Source organism: Lutjanus erythropterus, chromosome 1 (assembly GCF_056507025.1).
Source record: "Lutjanus erythropterus isolate fLutEry1 chromosome 1, fLutEry1.hap2, whole genome shotgun sequence".
Lineage (NCBI taxonomy): Eukaryota > Metazoa > Chordata > Actinopteri > Lutjaniformes > Lutjanidae > Lutjanus > Lutjanus erythropterus.
Window position 1 is genome coordinate 26,817,885 of NC_139317.1, and position 20,050 is coordinate 26,837,934.

Sequence of the window (20,050 nt, forward strand, 5' to 3'; positions counted from 1 at the left end):
CTTAACAAGCCCTGGCTTGGACTCTCATTGGTCTGAATGCTGCCGTTACCGCGCCATCTTGGGACACCTGCCGCCGCCTTTCCTTCACCAGAGGATTAGAGACTGGTAAAAGCTGCCGATGCTGCAGTAACTGAAGAGACTACGCCCTTTTGGATACCTGCTTGCCATCTTTTCTTCACTCAAGGATCACAGCTTCGTGAAAGCTTCAGTTTGGATCCCTAACACTTCAATAAGGTAGCGTTACCACACTTTTATTTTGTTGCTCTTTTCAGTGAAGCGGCCATTAAGTTTTGGGCCTTGCCTACCAAACATGGCATCAGGCCTGCAACAAGGTTCACTTTTAAAGGGTATATCTGTAATTTATATGCCGGCTTGTATGAGAGTGGCCCCACTGGAAATTGGTATAAACTTGAGTTTGAAGTAACCTGTATTTCATTTTGTCGCCAATGTACAGGGACAATTGCTGTAAATTTTGAGGTATCCTTACCTTAAAAAGTGGACTTGAGAGTAAAGTTGAATTTCATTAAATATTTTTCAAAAACTAAATAACAGGAGTTCATACTCTTTAAATCTTATTCCAGCGTGAAGTCGGGTTATTTTTCCTTCCTAAAGGTGTTTACTTATATTAGATAACTATTTGTGTTAAAAGGGGTTATTACACAGAATTTCCATTCCATTAAAGGTGCAGTATGACAAACTCAAGACAAACTTAAAGGTACCTGTGTAAAAGTGAAATAAGATAACGTTACCTTTAAAACCCTTGTAATACATTTAGTAACCAGTATTAAAGAACTCAGGGCCCCCCTTATTAAAGTAGAGATAAATGGGCTACATTATGTTGGACTCATGTTGATGTATTTTTTCCAGCATATTCATTTATTTATGTATTTATATATTCTAAGTAAATAAATAAATACATTAATAAAACAAGAATTCAGTGCCCCCTCCCAGCAGTAACTCTAAGGACCCTCTAGGGATTGTGGACCCTCAGTTGAAGACCCAGGTATTAGAGGAAATTCAGACGCAGGGATTATAATTTCTGATATAATTTATAATACCCAAACTATTCAGCATGTCTGACAATAATCTTTCATTATTTGATGTTCTGTTTTTCATTTGTGTTGTCACCCACTCAGGCTTTAATTTACAATGACAATCAGGCTCAACAGATGCCTCATAGTGAGTCTCTATAGCCTTGCTGTGGAATGCCAGTCAATTTGAGATTAGTGCTCTGTGAATCCCTGCAAAATGTGTTTCCCCAGCAACAGGAAGATAACATGACAGGAAAATCATCTTGTGCTATCACTGTAAAAGGGTTTTCCTGGTCTTTGCCAGCACTAGAAAGGGGTGACAGTAAATGAAAGAGAAGAAAAAACGAGCAGGACAATAAGCAGAATAGCCATTTCAGTTTTGAAATTAAACATGCATAACACTGAAGCCAAATAATGAGCCATACCCTCGGGGAGTCTATCTGCAGCCTGGGGCTGCAAACTTCACATATTAAATGCCTCAGCTCTGCCTACAGACTATAATTGTTTATGAAACTAAATATTCTGAACTTGCTCTAATGCTAACTGACATTTCACAGATTCCTCTTGTTCCGAGTCTTAACAGGTTATAAACTCTGGACATTGATTGTTGCTGTGGTCTATAAATTTGTGGAAAAGAGCTTTTGCAGGGCTAGCCACCATATTGATTTTCCCTCTGTGGTTTATTAGTTTATGAAATCCTATATTTCCTCTGTCTCTCCGTCCAGGCAGAGGAGCTGCCCGTGAGGCCAGTAAATGGGAGCTCTACTGTACCTGTATTTCCTTCTTCATTCTTTGAACTGAAGTGATGTTGTATTTATTTCTCCTTCCTTTTGTATATTTTGCAGTGCATAGACTGACCCTGTAACATTCAAAGAGGCCCAGAGGCAAATCAAACCAAAGTGAACAGAATTTGCCAACTCAATCAGCGACCGTCCAAGTTCCTCACAGCTTTTTTCTCCCATGCCTCGCTGCCTCTACAAAGCCAAACAAAATGTGTGCTGTCAGAATGAAAGACAACAGTAATAATCCACTTTTCATAATCAAACCCCATTTAGCTGAGATTTCCCCCTGTCATTCAGAATAATTTAAATGGAGGCAAATCAATGTTTAAACTGCACAACACAAAATTAGAGCTTGTCACATCACGAGACAGATGTCAGACCAGTATGGGGCATGTCTGCAATGTGTCATGTAACAATCTGAAGAATACACTTTGTTTATATCTAAAATTATTCATTAAAACGATATGATGAGATGAGAAATAGTTGCTGATATATATTCAGCTTCATTAACATGTATATTATGATGTAGATTACCAAAGAGGAAAGGGGCACTTATGCATCATTATTAAAATCTTAAATTGCTTTATAATCATATGAAGCAACAGTTATGTATGCTAATAAATGGACAGCCACATCTCCTAACTTACAGTGCTACATAAACCAAACATATTTTTATTTTAGTTATAGTGGGTAATTTATTTCATGAAAAGGTAAGCCTGTAAGCTCATAAGCTTGCAGGAGATGAGGTACTGACAAACAAAATGGCAAATATTAAACATAAAGTTATATGACTTGATTTTTTTAAATCAAACAAATATTGCTACAAGGCAGCATGCTGTTTAGGAAGAAAACACATTTAATTCATTTTCATTTAGAGGCAACACAAAGTTGATGATCATTCTTTCTCAGTCATTGTTTACTAGATCAGCTGAATATTTCCTCTGATCTGCTCATATTGCTCTGCAAAAACTGTCAGTAAATCATACCCAAAAATCAGAGAACACACTATCTCTTAGAATGATAAAAAGCATGTCAACTTCATGAAGTAACTGTGACACAAAAACAGAGACTGAGTTGTTCGCTTTCAATTTCTTGTCTAAAGCAAATTTGAAATAGCTGTTATTTGACTGAATTGTTTCTCTCTTTCCCAGACTCGAAGCTCAGGCAGTTTGCCTGTGGGCTGCAGGGACAGAAGCTTCATGAGCTAGACAAGTGCAACATTATAACTGGACAAGGACAAGTGACAAGGAGTCCAAGCAGCTGTTTATAACGGTCAGTTGTCTGTCAGTGTAAAGGTAAGCCCTTTATTTCAAAAACAAAAGCCCACTGTTACAAAAAGACACACTCTGAAGTTAATAGCATACAATCAGCATTAATTTTAAATTTTAAACAAAAACAGACATTCTGTCCCCGATGATAACGATAACAATAGCTGAATAAAACTCAAACTCGTGGGTAGATGATGTTTTCAAAAATGTCAGCCTTTAGTATGCAGATTTGTCGTTCCAGCTGCCATATGCAAGATGTTTTTTTCTTCTAGCAGTCACAGCTGTGGTGTGACCAATAATAATGGCCAAAGGTTTTCACAGAAGTTGACATATCTTCACAAAAAACTTAAGTTCCTGCTACTCTCACCAAACATGATCTCTTCTTGGAACAGCAATCCACAGCCAATGTCTGCTAGTCAAGTCAAGTCAGGTTGATTTGTAAAGCCCAAAATCTTATACAGTGTCTCAGTGGGTTTTACAAGCCTCACAGCAGCAATAGCTGCTGAATACTCCCCAAAGACTTTGATAGACTTTTTGAAGAAACCTCAGGAAAGTCAGAGATCTTCCCTCCTCGTGGGACAGCTGTCTGAACCATGGGACGTGTAGGCAAACTGTCAGATGACATCAGTGAGAGTGCTTTGTGGAGTAGAGAGTAAGAAAACTTAAACAATGGAGAAAACTCTATTATCCTCAAATAAAAATGAGGTGGACAAAATATTTGAAACACATCTCAGCAATAAATGTCAACAGCAACATAAATTACAGCCTCTAAAATAATCATGAAGTTAAAGCAATGCCTCACTAAAAACACTTACTTGTAATATCACACAAGAGGAGGAACTGTTGGACTGAATGTCATCACTGCTGTGTTTCAGTAGGCACAAGGCTGCAGTCCAAATGCAGAAGATGACCACAGCTGCACTGATTATTCAGTACAACAGCACAATCTTGAGTGTGATATTACTTTTATACAACAGCTACACCAGCACCATTTATTAGTTAGTTAATAGTAATTAAACAGGAGATAATGGTTTCTTTGTTTGTTTGAACTACCAATAAATCCTTCTGCTGATCGTAAAATCTGTTCAGGAAGCCATTGTATAATAATCTAAATAAGCCATGTAGGTTATATATTAACACAAATCATTTTATGACAAGAACATGTCAGCATGTAAGCATTTTCCCTGATTAACAGATCAAAAGCTGTTTAAAGTGCTCTGCTTTTATCCAACTCCATGTACTCTGTCAGATTAAAAACAGTGTGACAGTGATCCCACAGTAATAAGCCCTGAGGTGTCTTGTAATGTACATCATGTACAAGACACCTCCCTAACCCTCCTGTCTCTATGGTCTCTATCAGTTAGTCACTGTAACATCAACATAGACCAACTGTTATTAAAACAACTGTAAAGCGGTGTGATGCATGTAGTTGAAAGTCCCAGTGATGATGTTCTCTATATCAGCACTCCTGAAATGTTTCTCATCCAGTCCAATTACTCAGGTGGAACAAACTGTTTTATGATAGACATAACTTTCAAGTCTGAAGTAAAGGTTTATTGTAGGGTTGTTGAATTGGACAGCATTAGTTTTAGTCAAGTGTGCCCAGTAGACTGGCAACTGTACGTGTGAACATGTACACACACATAACAGAAGTCAAATATGACTTTAGTAGTCTTCAAATTCAAGGAGTTTCTCTTTTGCCACACGGTTACACACAGTTTCCTCTTACGGAGTGGTGATTTACCTTTCACTGACCTTGATAACCAGGAGGACACACAGAGAGATCTGCAGATCTGAGATTTGTTTTTGAGAGTGAATCTTTGTCAGTGGTAATCTGATTAAATTAGTTTTGGTAAAACTGATTATCTGAAGCCACAAGATGTAATTATTTTATCAGAGACATGCTTGATAATGTATTTGGAGCAAATTTCATAGAAATGTGCTTAGGATAAATTCATGTGTGTGTGCAGCATTAGGGATGGCACTGTCCGTCTGTTGGTCAGTCCACCACTTTGGTCCAGACTGAAATATCTCAATAAGAACTGGATGGGCTGACATGAGATTTTGTACTTTGTGATCCATGGCTGTGAAGCGTAATGACTTCCGTGCTCCTCTGACTTTTCCTCTCACTCCACAATGAGGTTGATTTGTTGTTTTGAGTGAAATATCTCAACAATTATTTAATAATTGCCCTGGCATTTTATTCAGACATTCATGTTCTCCTCAGGAGAGACTGTAATAACTTTTCATGTTATGCCATCAGGTCAGCATTTCAGTTTGTTCAATACTTTGTTTTAGGGCAAAATACCTGCAAAGCTAATGACATTCTCATCAGCCTCAGCTGTAGGCTATTTTGTGTTTAGTGTAAATTAGCAAGTGTTAGCAGGCTATCAGACAGTGACCATGGCAAAAATACATATTTTTCCTCTGGCCTGTAGTGCTATTTATCAGTCTAGGTTTTTTGTTGCAGATATCAGCTGCAGAGATATCTGCCTTCTCGCAAATATAATGGGACTAGATGGCAGTTGGGTTATGTCTCTTTCCATAAATACCCGAGATAATCCACAGACCCTGTTGTAAGCAGTTTCATAGTTAGTTTCACAGTTAGTTTTATAGATACTGTAAAACCTTCATATGAACCTGCTGTACACTGCTTTCACCACTTGTTGTGCCTGAGGCATAAATAAGGGTCTAGTGTTGCTGTAACCTACAGAACATGAATCTTATCTCACAAAGACTTTAAGGCGCAAAAATAAAAACAGTCTATCAAAAAGGTGATGTTCAGCTGAGTGATGGTGAAAGATGCTACCTACCATAACTCAATAATGCAATAGAGACTCTTGAGGTCCTCTGTCCATAAAAAACGGACCTGAATTTTCTTCAGTTATTGAAACCTTAGAAGCTCAGAGAGAAACAGACTAAATTAGGAAGAGGTTGGAGAGTTCAGTTCTTATGTCAGCGGCGTGGCCTGCCCCCAGAATATAAATATTCATCAGTGTGTCCACAGACAGACGAAACTCATTATAATATCACAGAGACATGGAAGGTCTACAGGCCCTAACGAGTTGATTCCCAGTCTGAGTCTGCTCTTGGAGCTGCAGCTAGGCTAGATAACCACCATCTTGTGCTGAACAAGACTCGATGAGGTCGAGAGGGGTTTCAAACCACATTATACATGAAGGTCAACACACATCAATGTCTGTTTTTTTTTTTTTTTGGTTTTTGGTTTTTTTTTTTTAAACCCATGCACCTCTTGTCACACTCTCCACAGCTATTTCTCTTTTAACAGCTCAATCATGGCCGTAATAATTCCCCTTCCATGTTTCCAGCGGCTGTGAAGTGTGTAGGCTTTCCCCATGTGTGGTTGTGTTGGCATGGAAACAGGAATGGCATTGTGATGTGTGTGTATTGAATTTTTCACCCCTGTTCCCAGAGTTCCACAGTGAGGAAAGCCTGACACCATCCCCTCCCCCGACATATTACTCCAGAGAGTAAAGGGGTGGGGGGGGCAGATTCTTTCAAGATGTCAGCCAGTGTACATGCACAAAAAAACTCACTACACTCCAACCTCCATGTTCCTTTAAAGTGAGAGTATACCTTCTCTGTAGACCCCTGAATCCTCTGTCTAGAAATTACTGTCAAATTATTTTCTTGTTCCATTAGATTTGACTAGAAATTATTCAGTTCGCAATTGTTTGAATTATAAAATGCTGCATATTTTCTGTTTTAGGCAGTTTTCAAATATTACTTGTGAATAAAATACCCCTCTGTAATTTCGTGATTATCTCCCATTCACAACACTGCCCCCTTGTGGCATTTATAGCTGTTACGGGGGCTGAGGGATAAGTCAGCTGGTACAACATGATACTAGAACAAGCAGACTCAGGAATGACCTGTCTTCTGATGAAAGGCAAAAGGTTTTAAGCTAGTTATCACCATCTAGTGGCAGCAGAAGTGTACAACCATTACTCCAAGTAAACAAAAAAGAAGGAAGGCTCATTATATCACTTAGGAACTTTCTATGCTCCAGACTTTGAGAGATACAATTACATTAGAGAAAGTAAGCATGCTATTCTCTGAATTGTGTTCTTTTATTTCTTTATCAACATAGACATGTTTCAGTGTTCCTCTCCATGCACCTCCCATAAGCTTCAATAGAGCTGGCACCATGCAGAGCATCAACGCCTGTTAGTGATGTAATGATCCCTCCTTTTTTAATTTCTTTGCATTACATCTTTATCTCCCAAATAAATAAAAAGACAGATCCAGGTGACAAGTTGTCACATTTACTTTTATTGTAAAGGTGATATTATTCCAAAATATTAATATGTTAGAGGAACAGAGATAAAGAAAAGGAGGGGAAGAGATCTAGAAAACATCTACACAAGACTTTGGTAAGAATCAAGTTGGGACACATTCTTATCAAAATATCCACAGCAAAAAAATAACAAAATCTTCTAATAATGCTCAAAATCATAGAGATCTCAATCATGGTGCATCTACATATACAACAATATAGCTGGGTAAAAAGTCAACTGGGCATTTTGTGTCCTAAAAACAACTGAACAATTGAAGGCATACTGTATAAAACACTGGAATGGCTGGGCACCTGTGCTTTAAAGTCTGGAATATACTGTACTACTGAAGGATACCACAAGATATAACAGTTCTTTATCTTATTATTAAATCAATTTATATTTCAGAATGATATTTTTCAAGATATATTATACCACAACAAGTTTACAGTAACCTTGCCTTAGAGTCATATGTGTATCAGAGCTAATTTGAAAGCACAGAAGAATCAGCCTGGTTTAAATCCAGAGTTTTCCAGTGAGATCTTAAAGTTTGACAGCTGACCTGATCTCTGGATTTAACCAATACAGATTCAAGTATGTGCCACTTCAGCCCTAAACGGAGTGCATTGGATCATTGTGCAACAGTGTGCCATGCCCTGTCCTCTTCCCAGCCCCACTGTCATCCATCCCTCCCTCCCTTCCACACCAACCCTGGTTCCCCTGCTCCTTCCTAGCAGGGGTGCACATTGCAAGCCCGGATCTCCTTCCTGTCCTTGCAGCTGGACAGCTGGGCAGTCTTAGACCTCTGCTTCACTGTCATGAGTCGCTCTTGAATACCTCCACCACACGGCTTGGTACATTCTGTCCAACTCGACCACGGTCTCATTTTACACCCTAAAAGATCAAAATGAAGAAAAATGGAAAAGTTGGTGGTGGTGTTATTCTGAGGACCTGTCCACATGTACATGGGTATTTTGAAAAACAACTTTTTGAGAGCTATTTGAAAACTCCTGATGAAGATGATGAAGATATTTTAAATAAATAATAATATAAATTTCAACTTAAATACACAAGCATTGTGTACAGTTTCATGGACGACGAAGACCAACCTGATATTTCTGGGGGGATTAAGACTCAGACCACAAGTTTGTTTTTGTTAGCGTTTAGTGGTAGAGCTAGTTACAAAGCTATTCTAAATTGGTACAGTAATAATACATTAAAGAGGTGATTCTGCTAAATACAGTTCAAATGCAGTTTAAAGACTAGTACAACTAAAAGAGCAAATGCGTATCAAGACGATAAGCATCACTGATAAATGTGTTATGATATTGTGGAATAGTTTAGTTTGTAAATTGATGGAATGATTGTTATATTATCTATATTTAGACACGTTACAGTGGTGGAAAAGAGGCATTAGAAGAAAAAATGGCATTATCTGTGACTATACTGTGAACAGTAGTCACGGTTGCCTGGCTCATCATTACTAAATGAAATGAAAACAAAAATATACAAATGAAAACACTGCAGCAGCAGGTTTGGAGTAAGAATTTTAATCATTCATTGATTAATTGCAGTTAAGAATTTAACCAATTACAAAGTGTATCCATGGATAAGGAAAATTAAAGTTTGACTTAAAATAAGAAAAAACCCATCACAAAATTGAAAATCAGAAAACAAACGTGTTTTTTGATCTTCTAAATTATTAATGATTAATTGATTACAAGCATTTTCAACTACAGGTTGAGGAAAACACAAAATTTGCAACCCTAGTTTGGAGAGGTGACTGTGGTTTAAAAGTAACTATTACTCTGAGTAGTTTTTGTGATGAATGAATACTTTGTACTTTTACTTGTAATTGAATAATATTTTAGTAATGTAACAGTACTTGTACTTGAGTACAGATTTTCAGTACTCTTTCCACCACTGGTGTTAGGCATGTTAATATGGACAGATTATTCCTATAACAGTGCTAAAATGCTCGTCTTGACAGAGATCAATTTAAAACGGCATGTCAAAAATTACCCGTGTGTGTGTGGACAAGGCCTGAATGTGACGAGGGTGAGGATACCAACCTGGATGCTCGGAGGTGACCTCGGATCTGCCCTGTTTGCTCCTCCTCTTTTCCCGCTGCTCCTTGCGTCGTTTCTTCTCATCACTGTTGGCTTGTCCTCGGTTGCACTTCCTAATCTTACACTTCTTCCTCTGGATGGTTTCAGGACAGGGGTCTCCTCCAAACTGAGGCTCCAGCTTCACCATGCGTGTCCGGATGGTATGACCCTTCCCACAGGACTTATTGCACTCTGACCACTCAGTCCACTCGGACATGATGCAGTCTATGGCTGAAGAGACAGAATAGAACAAACAGAAAAGGGTTTAGAGGAAGTTGCGAGAGTGGTAACTGCAAGTCATGGATTATATATGAATCCACGTCTGGGGAATGTAGCATGCCTTATCTTAAATTATACAGTGGCACCATGGAGAATACTTTTCTGGTTTGCCAGAGGGTGTGATTTGTTTTCATATAACTGCATGGCTCTGATGTAGCATCCTCACCACTGCTGTAAACTAATAAGCACTGACATGGAAAAAAAAAAAACATTCAGTATTACAACTGGAAATCCTCAAACAACAGCATAGATTTATATATCACCAAACATGAGAAACTGTTTCTCTCCTGGAAGGTTCATGGTTTTGACTCGTTTGTCACCATCCTCTCTTGTTTCTTGGTGTAATAAAGTATCAAGTACATAGAGACAGTGGGATAAGAAATGCCAAAATGTTTCTGTTTAAAGGGTAACGTATTTTTCAATCTGAACCTTATTTTCCCCTGTCTTGTGTCACTGTGACTAATCGGCACAAATTTTTTTTAAATTAGTTCAGTATTGAGGGAGAGCCATCTAAAGCAAAACTAACTTATAATGTAATCTTTCCAGGCCACTGCACAACATTAAAATACATCCAATAATGTACTTGTTTTTGCCATTGACAGTTTCAGATTGTTGTCGTAAGTGTCTGACAACCTTATGGACAAGGTAGCAGATGTTTTATTGCTCTTGCCAAACTCACCTTCAAAGAAAGAGCAATTTTATCATAATCACAAAGGACATGTCATTAAAGCTCAACAGAAACTAAATAAAACTCATCAAAAGATTCTTGACTCATTACTATCTTGTAAAGGGAGTCTGGTGAGTTTGGAGAGGGCAATAAAACTCCTGTTTCTGTTTTAAAAAAAAGTATCTCACTACCACTGTCAGGGGCAAAAACAAGCAGTATTAGTTGGCTTACTTTAACAGTGTGCAGCTCTCCTCCACAATACTGGACCAATTAAAAAAATACTGTCCCTATTAGTCACCTTGACATAAAAAACATGAGAAAATAGGATCCAGGATGAAAAATAGAGAGGTTTTCCTTTACAGTGTGTATTGCTTAAAAGTATACCTCTGCTTCATGCATTGTTTTTGATTAGCACACAGCTCATCATGGAACATTCATTATATCATTTAACAAAGAACAACAGATGTTGAATAAAATGTGCCTCAAAATCAATACTTGTGTTTTGAAGCCAATACTAATATCTGAATTCAAGATTTTAAAAGTCCAACTTAATATAGTGCCCAATATTTATTTGTTTTATGTAAAAGCATAATGTGATACAGATCTCTTGAATTTGTTAGGACAAGTTATGTAATGTCTCCAAATTACCTTACAGAACATGAATTTCCCTGAGGTCATTTTAGCTCTACCTAACCTCAAAATGTTGCTAATTTTAATGACATTTTTTATAATCCCTTCCCTTCCTCTCATTTAAAACCTTGAATGTCTGTCAAGCCATTTAATGCATGTGACAGGGGTTTAATTCCAGCTGAAATGTAAATATAGCACATGGATTCATCTATTACCTCATTCACATTCACCAACAAGTCCTGAATTATTGTAAATCTGGAACAGGTACATAGTGCAGACGTAGTTAACATGTTTTCTCTGCACTATGAATTAACTTCAATCAGTAGTTGGTGCTGAGTGCTGTGAGAGGTCTGGCTATGCGAGACAAGTAGTTTATCAAGGCACTGGGTTGCGTAACAAAAATAAGATTACCATTAATTTCCATAAACTATAAACATGTGCTTGTACAGGTAAAGTACGTGGGTGTGCAATAGAGTTTTTTATTACTTACGGCACTCTGGTAGCATGCACTTCTCCACCTGTTCTAACTCTTCTGTACACTCTCCCAGCTCCACGGGGGAGTTGAGCTTCCGCGACCGTGTCCTCAAACCCTTCCCACAGGTCACACTGCAGTCACTCCATTCAGACCATGAACTCAGCATGCAGGGGATCGTATCTACACACAATGGGAAATACACAATAATACATCCTTTGTTCAGATGTTTGCTTTAGTATCTTCCATGAAATATTTTAATACTTGAATGCAACTGATTATATTCACTTTTTAAAAGAAAAATAGGAATAGAGGAAGGACAACAGCAACTGTCAAGTTGTTCAAAATTCATTGTTTCAGAATTAAATCAGAAAAATTTGGAAATGTAAGATTGTCTCATCAGAACTACTTCCATGGGTCTGATTTTTCTCAAGATTTGGTGTGTAGGAGGTGTCAGGATAGTTGCGGTCCTGAAAATGCTGCTACTCACGACATTCTGGCATCATGCACTTCTCCACTTCTAGCACCTCTGCCCCACAAATGGAGCCATCTGCAGGAGGCATTTGTACCATGCGCTCTCTCCTCTTCCTGCCAAGACCACAAGTGGCACTGCAGACATCCCATTCGCCCCATTCTGTAACCAGGCAACTGCTGGGAGCTGAGGGCAAAAGAGGGAAAGACAAGGTACAGTAAACCCACTGTACAGTACTACTCACATTAGATTAGATAGACATGTAAGAGAAAACTCACAGCATTCCTCATTGACCACACAGCTTTCAGTCTCCTCTGTGGGTAGTGTGCACACTGAGCCATCATCAGGGAACTGCTTCACATAACGCTCTCGGGAACGTGAGCCCATACCGCAGGACATGCTACATGGAGACCAGGCAATCCACTCTGACATCATACAGGTGGAAGCATCTAAAGAGTCGGAGGACAAACACAAAGAGGAAGACAGTGATTGTGGTAACTGACAAAATGATTTAAAGGGAAATCTTTTACTTAAGCAAGGTTTTTCACGGTGTGCTACTTTTTACTGAAGGATCTAAATACCTGGAATTAACTTCACTATGTCAGCATATTACAGTGCAGGAAAGAAATGAGGGTGGTGGTGTGTGTATTATTGAGTCAGAACTTTCTAGATGCACATAAAGAACTAAAACAGCATACTGTCATTTCTAAAATATCTATTACTGCACAGGATAAAGAGAAGCTTGTGCACACTTTCATTACACAAAGGCTTGATAACTGCAGTGCATTACTCTCATGTGTCTGTAAAATGTCCATATATCCATCACAGTTTGTACAAAATGCTGCTGGCAGTAAAATTGGACCAAAGAAAACAGTCTTTGCACTGTCTTCCAGTTAGTTTTAGGATAGATCCCCTTACCCGTCTATAAATCTATTCATGGACTTGCTCCCAGAGTGTAACACTCATTTGCTCCTGTAAATCAGTCCCTGATAAAGCCATCAGATCTTCCTTTCTACTGCTCACTGTCCCAAAACAGTAAGAGACAAAATAGATGTCTACAGTGAGGCTGCCTACGGGACCCGTCTCCCTCTAGATCTGGTGCTGAAGTGACTGCTAAAAAACTCACCATGCAATGACACTGACATTTCCATGCTTTTATTATTAATAATTTTTGGTGAATTAAACGTTAATAAACATTTACTTTTTGACATATAGGTGAAATAAAGGAATATGTACATTAGTCTGTTTAAACTTGTACACTAATATTTTCTCTGTGTAAATCACTTTGAGCTGCACTTCTATAAAAAGTTGTCCCCTGAGCTTGACACTTATAGATCTAATAATAATGTAAAAAAAATAATCATAGCAGAGTGCGTTTTATATTGCTTAGTGAATCTAATAAGCATGTTTATTTTGAATGTTCAAATGCCTTGTATACTCTTGTAATCATATTTGAAAACAGTTAAAACAACAAACTCACAGCCACAAGAAGGCATAAATACTGCTAATGTGTGTCCAGGTTCTACATAACACAAAACAACACATTTTCTTTCTTATCAACATGAATTTGCCAAATGTAGGAAACAGACAAAAGAAAAAAGAAAAAGTCTTAGATGTAGGGATTCATGCTGCTTCATTTTTCTGTTTGTGAAGTATAAAAATATATAAGTAGCTCCACAGACAATAATGATGTTAGAGCAATCAGAAATTTATATTCCAGTTAAGCTAAAGATAAAGGATAAAAAAAACTGCCTTTTTTCAGTAGAGCTTGTTAATCACATGGCTACATCTAATTCGATACACACAGAAATAGTAGATGGTGGTAAAGTAAAAATAAACTAGTAATGCAAGAAGCTATTAATTGAACCCAAAGATCTTCAAAGTGGGAGGTGGGCCTCCCCAAGGGGGCTCCGAACAGTGTCAGTGGAGACAGTGATTGGAAGTTAAAAATATTACATAAGTTATCAAAGAGAGATCACATGAAATAGTCTAAATGTGTGTGATTTAGTGTAAGAGACAGTTTAGAGATACATTACTGGAGAATTTTACTGTTTTTCCTTCTTTTCCAGAGTCAGAAACCATTTAATGCCTAAAGACAGAATTATTTTATGTACTTTGTGTAGTCTTAAGTCATGTCCCACAGCAACATTAGGCTATCTTGAGTCAAGCCATAGACATCCAGGAGTAAACCAACTTTCTCCAAGCTTTGTCTGAGGGGAGGCCCACAGTCAGACACTTTAAAAAACACTGATGGGGCTCAGTGGACTGACGCTGTATGTGTGGTTTATATCCAGGGGTGGAAATGAAAGGTTTTAGGTTCATGTACAATGGAATTGTACTATCCTAGACATTTTCTAAGCCAAGTATAATAGGTAAAGTAATATTTAAGTTTGCTGAGGCAAACTATGCTGTTACACTGCATACTAAATAACTTATATGTATGATTTTATTATTATTATTAGATCAGTAAAAGAAATGTACTGCTGAAGTAAACAGCACTCAGCAGACAAAAAGGACACACCCTTCAAATCTACAGCATGTTATAAATGTCCAGTAACACCTGAAAGGAGTTTGCACTAATTTGAGTATGAAAAAATCAATTCATTACAGACAGTAATTCACAGTAAGTTCCTCACAATAATCCACATTCTTTGTTGTATACAACACGCGCACAAGATGTTTACCTCTGTGCAGAAAGGCCAGCGCACACTGACAAGATAAACACTTGGAATTGTGTGTCAGCCCGCACCTTTTAAACCAGCACTGCTGTTGTGCCACATCAGATTGTGATGGGCATCAAATAATAGCCTTGTGCCCTGCCTGTCTCTACCCCCTATCCCTCTATCATCCTCTCCTCCTGACAGTCTCTACTGTGAAAAACAAAAAATTGGAAAAGTCTAAAAAGAAATAAATCACTTGGGCACAAAAATGACTGAAAATGACTAATAAAGGCCAGTAATGACGAATTTGAATCTCACAGTTCTGGGATGGGGACACGTTATCCAGGAACAGATGAGTCTGGGCATGGAGGTGAAGTGTTAGAAGGTACATATTCAGAGTGTTTTTTGTTGTTGTTGTTGTATTGCACATTGGATTTGAAATGAAATGGTGATAGTGAGGTTAAAATGCCAAGTTTCAGCTTCAATTTCAGGGTGTTTACATCCACATCCAATGAACCATGTAGGAATTATAGCCCTTTTCATACATCGCCTCTCCAAGATGTTATTTTCGTGCCATTGATGTGTGTAGGCAGTCGGCCAAGCTACGCTGAAGCAGGGCGCCAGTGTGCATGTGTTATGGCACCAACAGGAGGAAGCAGGAGTTATTTTCTCAGCACATTTAATTGGGATGATCTGTGAGTCTGAATATATGGCCAATGTATTTTTTGGCTGATTCAAACACTTTTATTACCGTTATTTCGCTCTCTCTTATTTTATTGTGCTAAATGAAGTTTAATTTCATTTTCTGTACTTTTATTTGTGCAATTTTATTTCACTGTAGTGCTGAAGTGTTTGGATCCCCCCCCCCCCGTAAAGAGATTTTAACTTAGTTTTAAAAGCTGCCATATAAATAAAGTTTATCATATTATTATAAGTAAAGGCCAGAATATTTATGCATAATCAACATGCAAGGTGTAAAACAGTCGTATTCAACTAGCGACCCTTTGAATTTTTCCAGTGCCCTTAATACCACACATGACACTGACCCAGTGTCTGTCAAAAACGAATAGAGGGAGACAAAAAGGTAGACAGAGAAGTGGAAAAAGTAAAAGAAAATAGACCTTGAACAACCACAAGACATAATTTCTTGAGTGAATTACTCTTAAAATCTTACCAGATTAATGACTTGAGGCAATTTAACTTGACTTGCAATAAAATTTAAAAGCCTGCCATATAAACAAAGTGCTTTTGTTGCCTCTTCTCCTGCTGTCACTTAATCGCTGCTGCAGAACAGTACCTTGGGTGTTATCGATGGCCTACAACAATAAAAACATGCCCTCACTTTTTAGAGTGCCAAACAATAATGGAAGCAATAATCCTAAAATTTCAAGAAAAAAAATAACAAAGAAATTAATAATTCTCATAAAGGCACTTTAGAGTATTAATTCAAATGTCTTTTACATCATTGTCATTTCTTTTTCCTCACAAACACAGTGACCTTCAGTCTTCAGAGAGATACTCACCCTCGTCACTGCATCCAGGACCCATGCAAGGCTCAAAATCCTGTGTGTGTGGACAGGCCACACTAAGGTCCAGCTGGGCCTTCAGCATCCTCTGCCTCATTCTCTTGCCCTTCTCACAAGTGGCTGAGCTGCAGGCGGACCATGGAGACCAGTTGGAGTAGATACAGGTCTCAGGTGTATCATCTGCAGGATGGTAAAGGGAGTATAGATACAATAACAGCATATCACGGTCAAGTATGCCTGTAATCTTGTGTAAGGGGGAGATTGAGAGAAATGAGAGCAGGTTTCAGACCTTCTTCTTTCTCCTCCTGAGCAATATCTGCTACAATGTCATCCACATTGTCCGGGACAATGTTGCACTGTTCACCCTGTGGACACACAGACGCACAGTAGTGTTGTGACTCATTCTATCAGTCTGTACGTGCTCTGTCGCTACGCTTCTCTGTTTGCTCTCTCCTCTAAACCCTTTTGTTGCGTTCTGATAGCTATCAGAGGGAATGACAGCCAGTAAATGGGAAGGTCAGCATACTGTGTATGAATGAAAGTGCAGGCATTCTGCAAGTTTAAGCAGAATGTGTTTGTATGTGAGTGCAGATTGCATAAATAAATGATGAAAAACAGTTTGTAAAAAAAAAATGAATAAAGAAATAACTCCTACAAAATCCCCACAGCTGCCTCTAGATGCCACTGAAGGACTGCTAACCTTTTATCCCTGTCTGGTTTGCAGCCAGAGCTCCCAAGAAATGTTTCACTGCCCATTAAAGAATAATTAGACAAAGGTTAGATTTCATAGAAAGTGAAATTTTATACCTACCATAAATGTTTTGATTAACTTTCACTTTTATTAACTTTTTTCAGTGCTTTGTGTTGTTTTATTGGCTGAACTCACTTTAGAAGTCACATCACAACACATTATTACTCTATATGTATGTCATCTTTGACGCTGGTGGTGATTGGCCAAAATAATACCCTTATATTGTGGTATGAGATGACTTTGGTTAAAGAAATATCATATTTCTATTTTTGTAATTTGAAGAAGAGCTGTTTAATGTACTTGATGTAAATAAACTGCACATTACTTACTACTTCTAATGGCAACTGACAACAGGATTCTGACAAGTTTTCCAAAGTCAAATTCAGTTACTTCTCAAACATTTCCAAGGTGCCTTTTCTAGCTTGTCCATCACCTCACAGTTGTGTTAAATAACATATTCATATACATATATATGTGTGTATATTTTCTTATTGTGCTATAAGCAAACAAGATTATCTTTTGTGATACAACGCTACAGAAGAGTGACAGATTAAAGGAAAACACAACAAGGTTTCATGTTTCGAAATGGGTGACCTGTCTGTTAGTAGACTTGGCTTCATGTTTAACCTGTAAAACAATCATTAAAACAGTTACTAGACAAATAACTTCAGTTTCAATCAATTCAGTTCAATTTTTAATCTTTTGTTTTCAAGCCACCAGTCATTGAAACAACAACCCTATGACATGTTGTTGTCTGTTAGCTTCCCACTCACTGTTCCATCAGAGACCACACATCAAAAGACTGACAGATCATACTAAGTACATGTTAAGAGCAGTGAGCGAGGCTCGAGCAGAGTCGTCATCACTTTGTGTGAAAGGCAAATGCAATTAGGCTCTCACCAAGCTATTGTATTTCTTTATGAGAAAAGCAAACTATTCAGTCAGATGGCAATGATTGATTATGAAAGTACAATTTCAAGTAGTATTACTTTTAAAACCTTCAAAACACTTTTAATGTGGTGTTTTCAAGCACCTGTAAGAACCCTGTGAAATTTGATAACAAAAATTATTTTTTAGAAAGCCTACATTTCATTTTTGTTCAATTTGGAAAGCAGCACATTTCTAGAAAGGCATCACAATGATTTCATTTTTGCACTTTGTGAAATACTACTCCCTGATCAGTGGCTGTATTGATGGATTGAACTCATCATCGTACCTGCTGAGCAGTGATAAAGACAAAAGAAAGGTCTCCCTTTCTTTCTGTCTGTACTTTTGAAGCTTTAAAAGGCATCTATACTTTGCAACATGGCAAATATCAAAGAATGCCAGTTATATTTTTATGTAAATCTAATCTGGCTAATTTGTTAGTGTAGCATGGAGCTGGAAGTCCTGCACCAAAATACAAACAAAACAAGGGTATCAGTGCCTACAAAGAGGAAGAAAGACAATGCATAGAAGCAATCGGACCACAAAAGAGGACAGCCCAACCAAAGACCTTTTCTGTTTTTGCTTGCTTTGAGATGAAAGAGCTAATCACCAGTTCGCTGTACTGCCCTGTAAAATGTACACACAACTCATCTTGTTAGTATAACATTATGTTTATCAATTGCAAACACAATGTATGACAGCCTGAATGTTTACCTTTATTTGTTAAAATATGCTGCCATGATGTAATTATCTATGTCATGATCATTATTCTGCAAAAGCTCCACATATCTGTATCTGGAGCGAGAGCAGACTGGTATGAAAACGGACCTTTCTGGCAATGCGTTCCACTAACACCCTGGCCACAGGAGTGATGGCACCCCCTTCTGGGTCATAGAAAGGGCTCTGTGGATGATCCAGACTGGTAAGGGGACGGATCTTGTCCTGGGGCACAGTGGGCTTGTTGGGAGACTAAAAGGAGGACAAAGACAGACAGAAAAAAGGTTAAAAAAAAAAAAAAAAAGTCAAACACACACAAAGTTGTGGATCTTTGGGATTTCAAAAATAACACGCTGTCAGGATTTGTGTGAAAAATACATGTGTGCGAGTACAATGAGCACAAAGTCAGTAAAAGTTAAACAAAGCACAAGTCACACAAAGGACAAGTCACAAAGTCGTGGAGCAGCTGTGGAGGAGCACTGTAGTTTATACGGGAGATGCTCTTATTAGTCAACAGTAAAGGTCTGCCAGCATGGGGTTGATAGAAGCATCACCGCCAGAGGCTGTCTGGAGGCAGAAGACCAACTAATCCTTCACCCCCCACTGAGGCCACCCCGAAACAACAACGGGGAGAGAGCAGAACTGTTTGTGTTTGTATGAGAGACTGAGATAGGAAGAAGGTTAATGAGTGGCCACTAATTAAAAGATACAATAAAAGTAATGGTGCAAAGGATGTATGTAGGAGACCATTCTGTCCTGATGAAGATCCAGGTGGGGTCGAAAGTCATTATTAAACTTTTGTTGCATGGAGTAAGTGTGCAGGCTTTACCTTTTTCTTTGATAAAGGATTCATCTCATTACTCTGTTACAGGCCTGTGCCTTTAACAAACCGAGCCAAAGTCCCACCCTGCATCCAGAATAGCATCTGTGCTTCTGCTGCATGTATTTTTGGATAGAGGGTTTCGTTCATTGATCTCTCTGAAAAGCTTAAACGTGATACTTGTGTGTTCTGTCCTTATTCTCAGCTAAATGGATGGTACAATTTGAACAAGCTGTCATTATAACAAAGAAATGCCATTGTTTATTTTGTTGGCCTTTAGCAGCATGTTTGAGAATTTATCAGCACAAAACTTGTGGGAGTCTCCTCATTTTATATTACATTCACCTAGCTGATGCTTTTATCCAAAGCAACTTATAATAAGTGCTTTCAACCATGTAGACACAACCCAGCAATTGAAAGATTCACACAAATAGTTTAAATGTCCATAAACATGCTGAATCGCTCCAAATGCTACATTTAGAACAATAAGAGAACAAGAGAAAATGATGATAGGAGCAGCAGAAAGAAAGAGTACTTAGGTTGAGCTCCAGAAAGGGAGTATGCAAATATGGACAGTAATGTTGATGTAATATAAACGAAGCCTGATGTTACTCAACAATTCTGTGGTTTATACTGCAGACTGGA

At 38.2% G+C, this 20,050-nt stretch overlaps 1 protein-coding gene across 1 annotated transcript in view; it reads right to left on the reverse strand.

The window, feature by feature from the left end:
* Positions 1-7,354: 7,354 nt before the first annotated feature.
* Positions 7,355-20,050, reverse strand: part of spon1a (spondin 1a) — a 102,612-nt gene continuing 89,916 nt past the window's right edge. Inside the window, exons 9-16 of the mRNA XM_084718307.1 lie at positions 18,697-18,837; positions 16,480-16,555; positions 16,188-16,370; positions 12,283-12,453; positions 12,023-12,190; positions 11,551-11,715; positions 9,449-9,715; positions 7,355-8,270 (exon numbers count right to left, since the gene is read on the reverse strand). Coding sequence (XP_084574433.1) covers positions 8,107-8,270; positions 9,449-9,715; positions 11,551-11,715; positions 12,023-12,190; positions 12,283-12,453; positions 16,188-16,370; positions 16,480-16,555; positions 18,697-18,837 — 1,335 coding nt within the window. The 3' untranslated portion in view covers positions 7,355-8,106. The remainder of the gene's footprint in view (positions 8,271-9,448; positions 9,716-11,550; positions 11,716-12,022; positions 12,191-12,282; positions 12,454-16,187; positions 16,371-16,479; positions 16,556-18,696; positions 18,838-20,050) is intronic.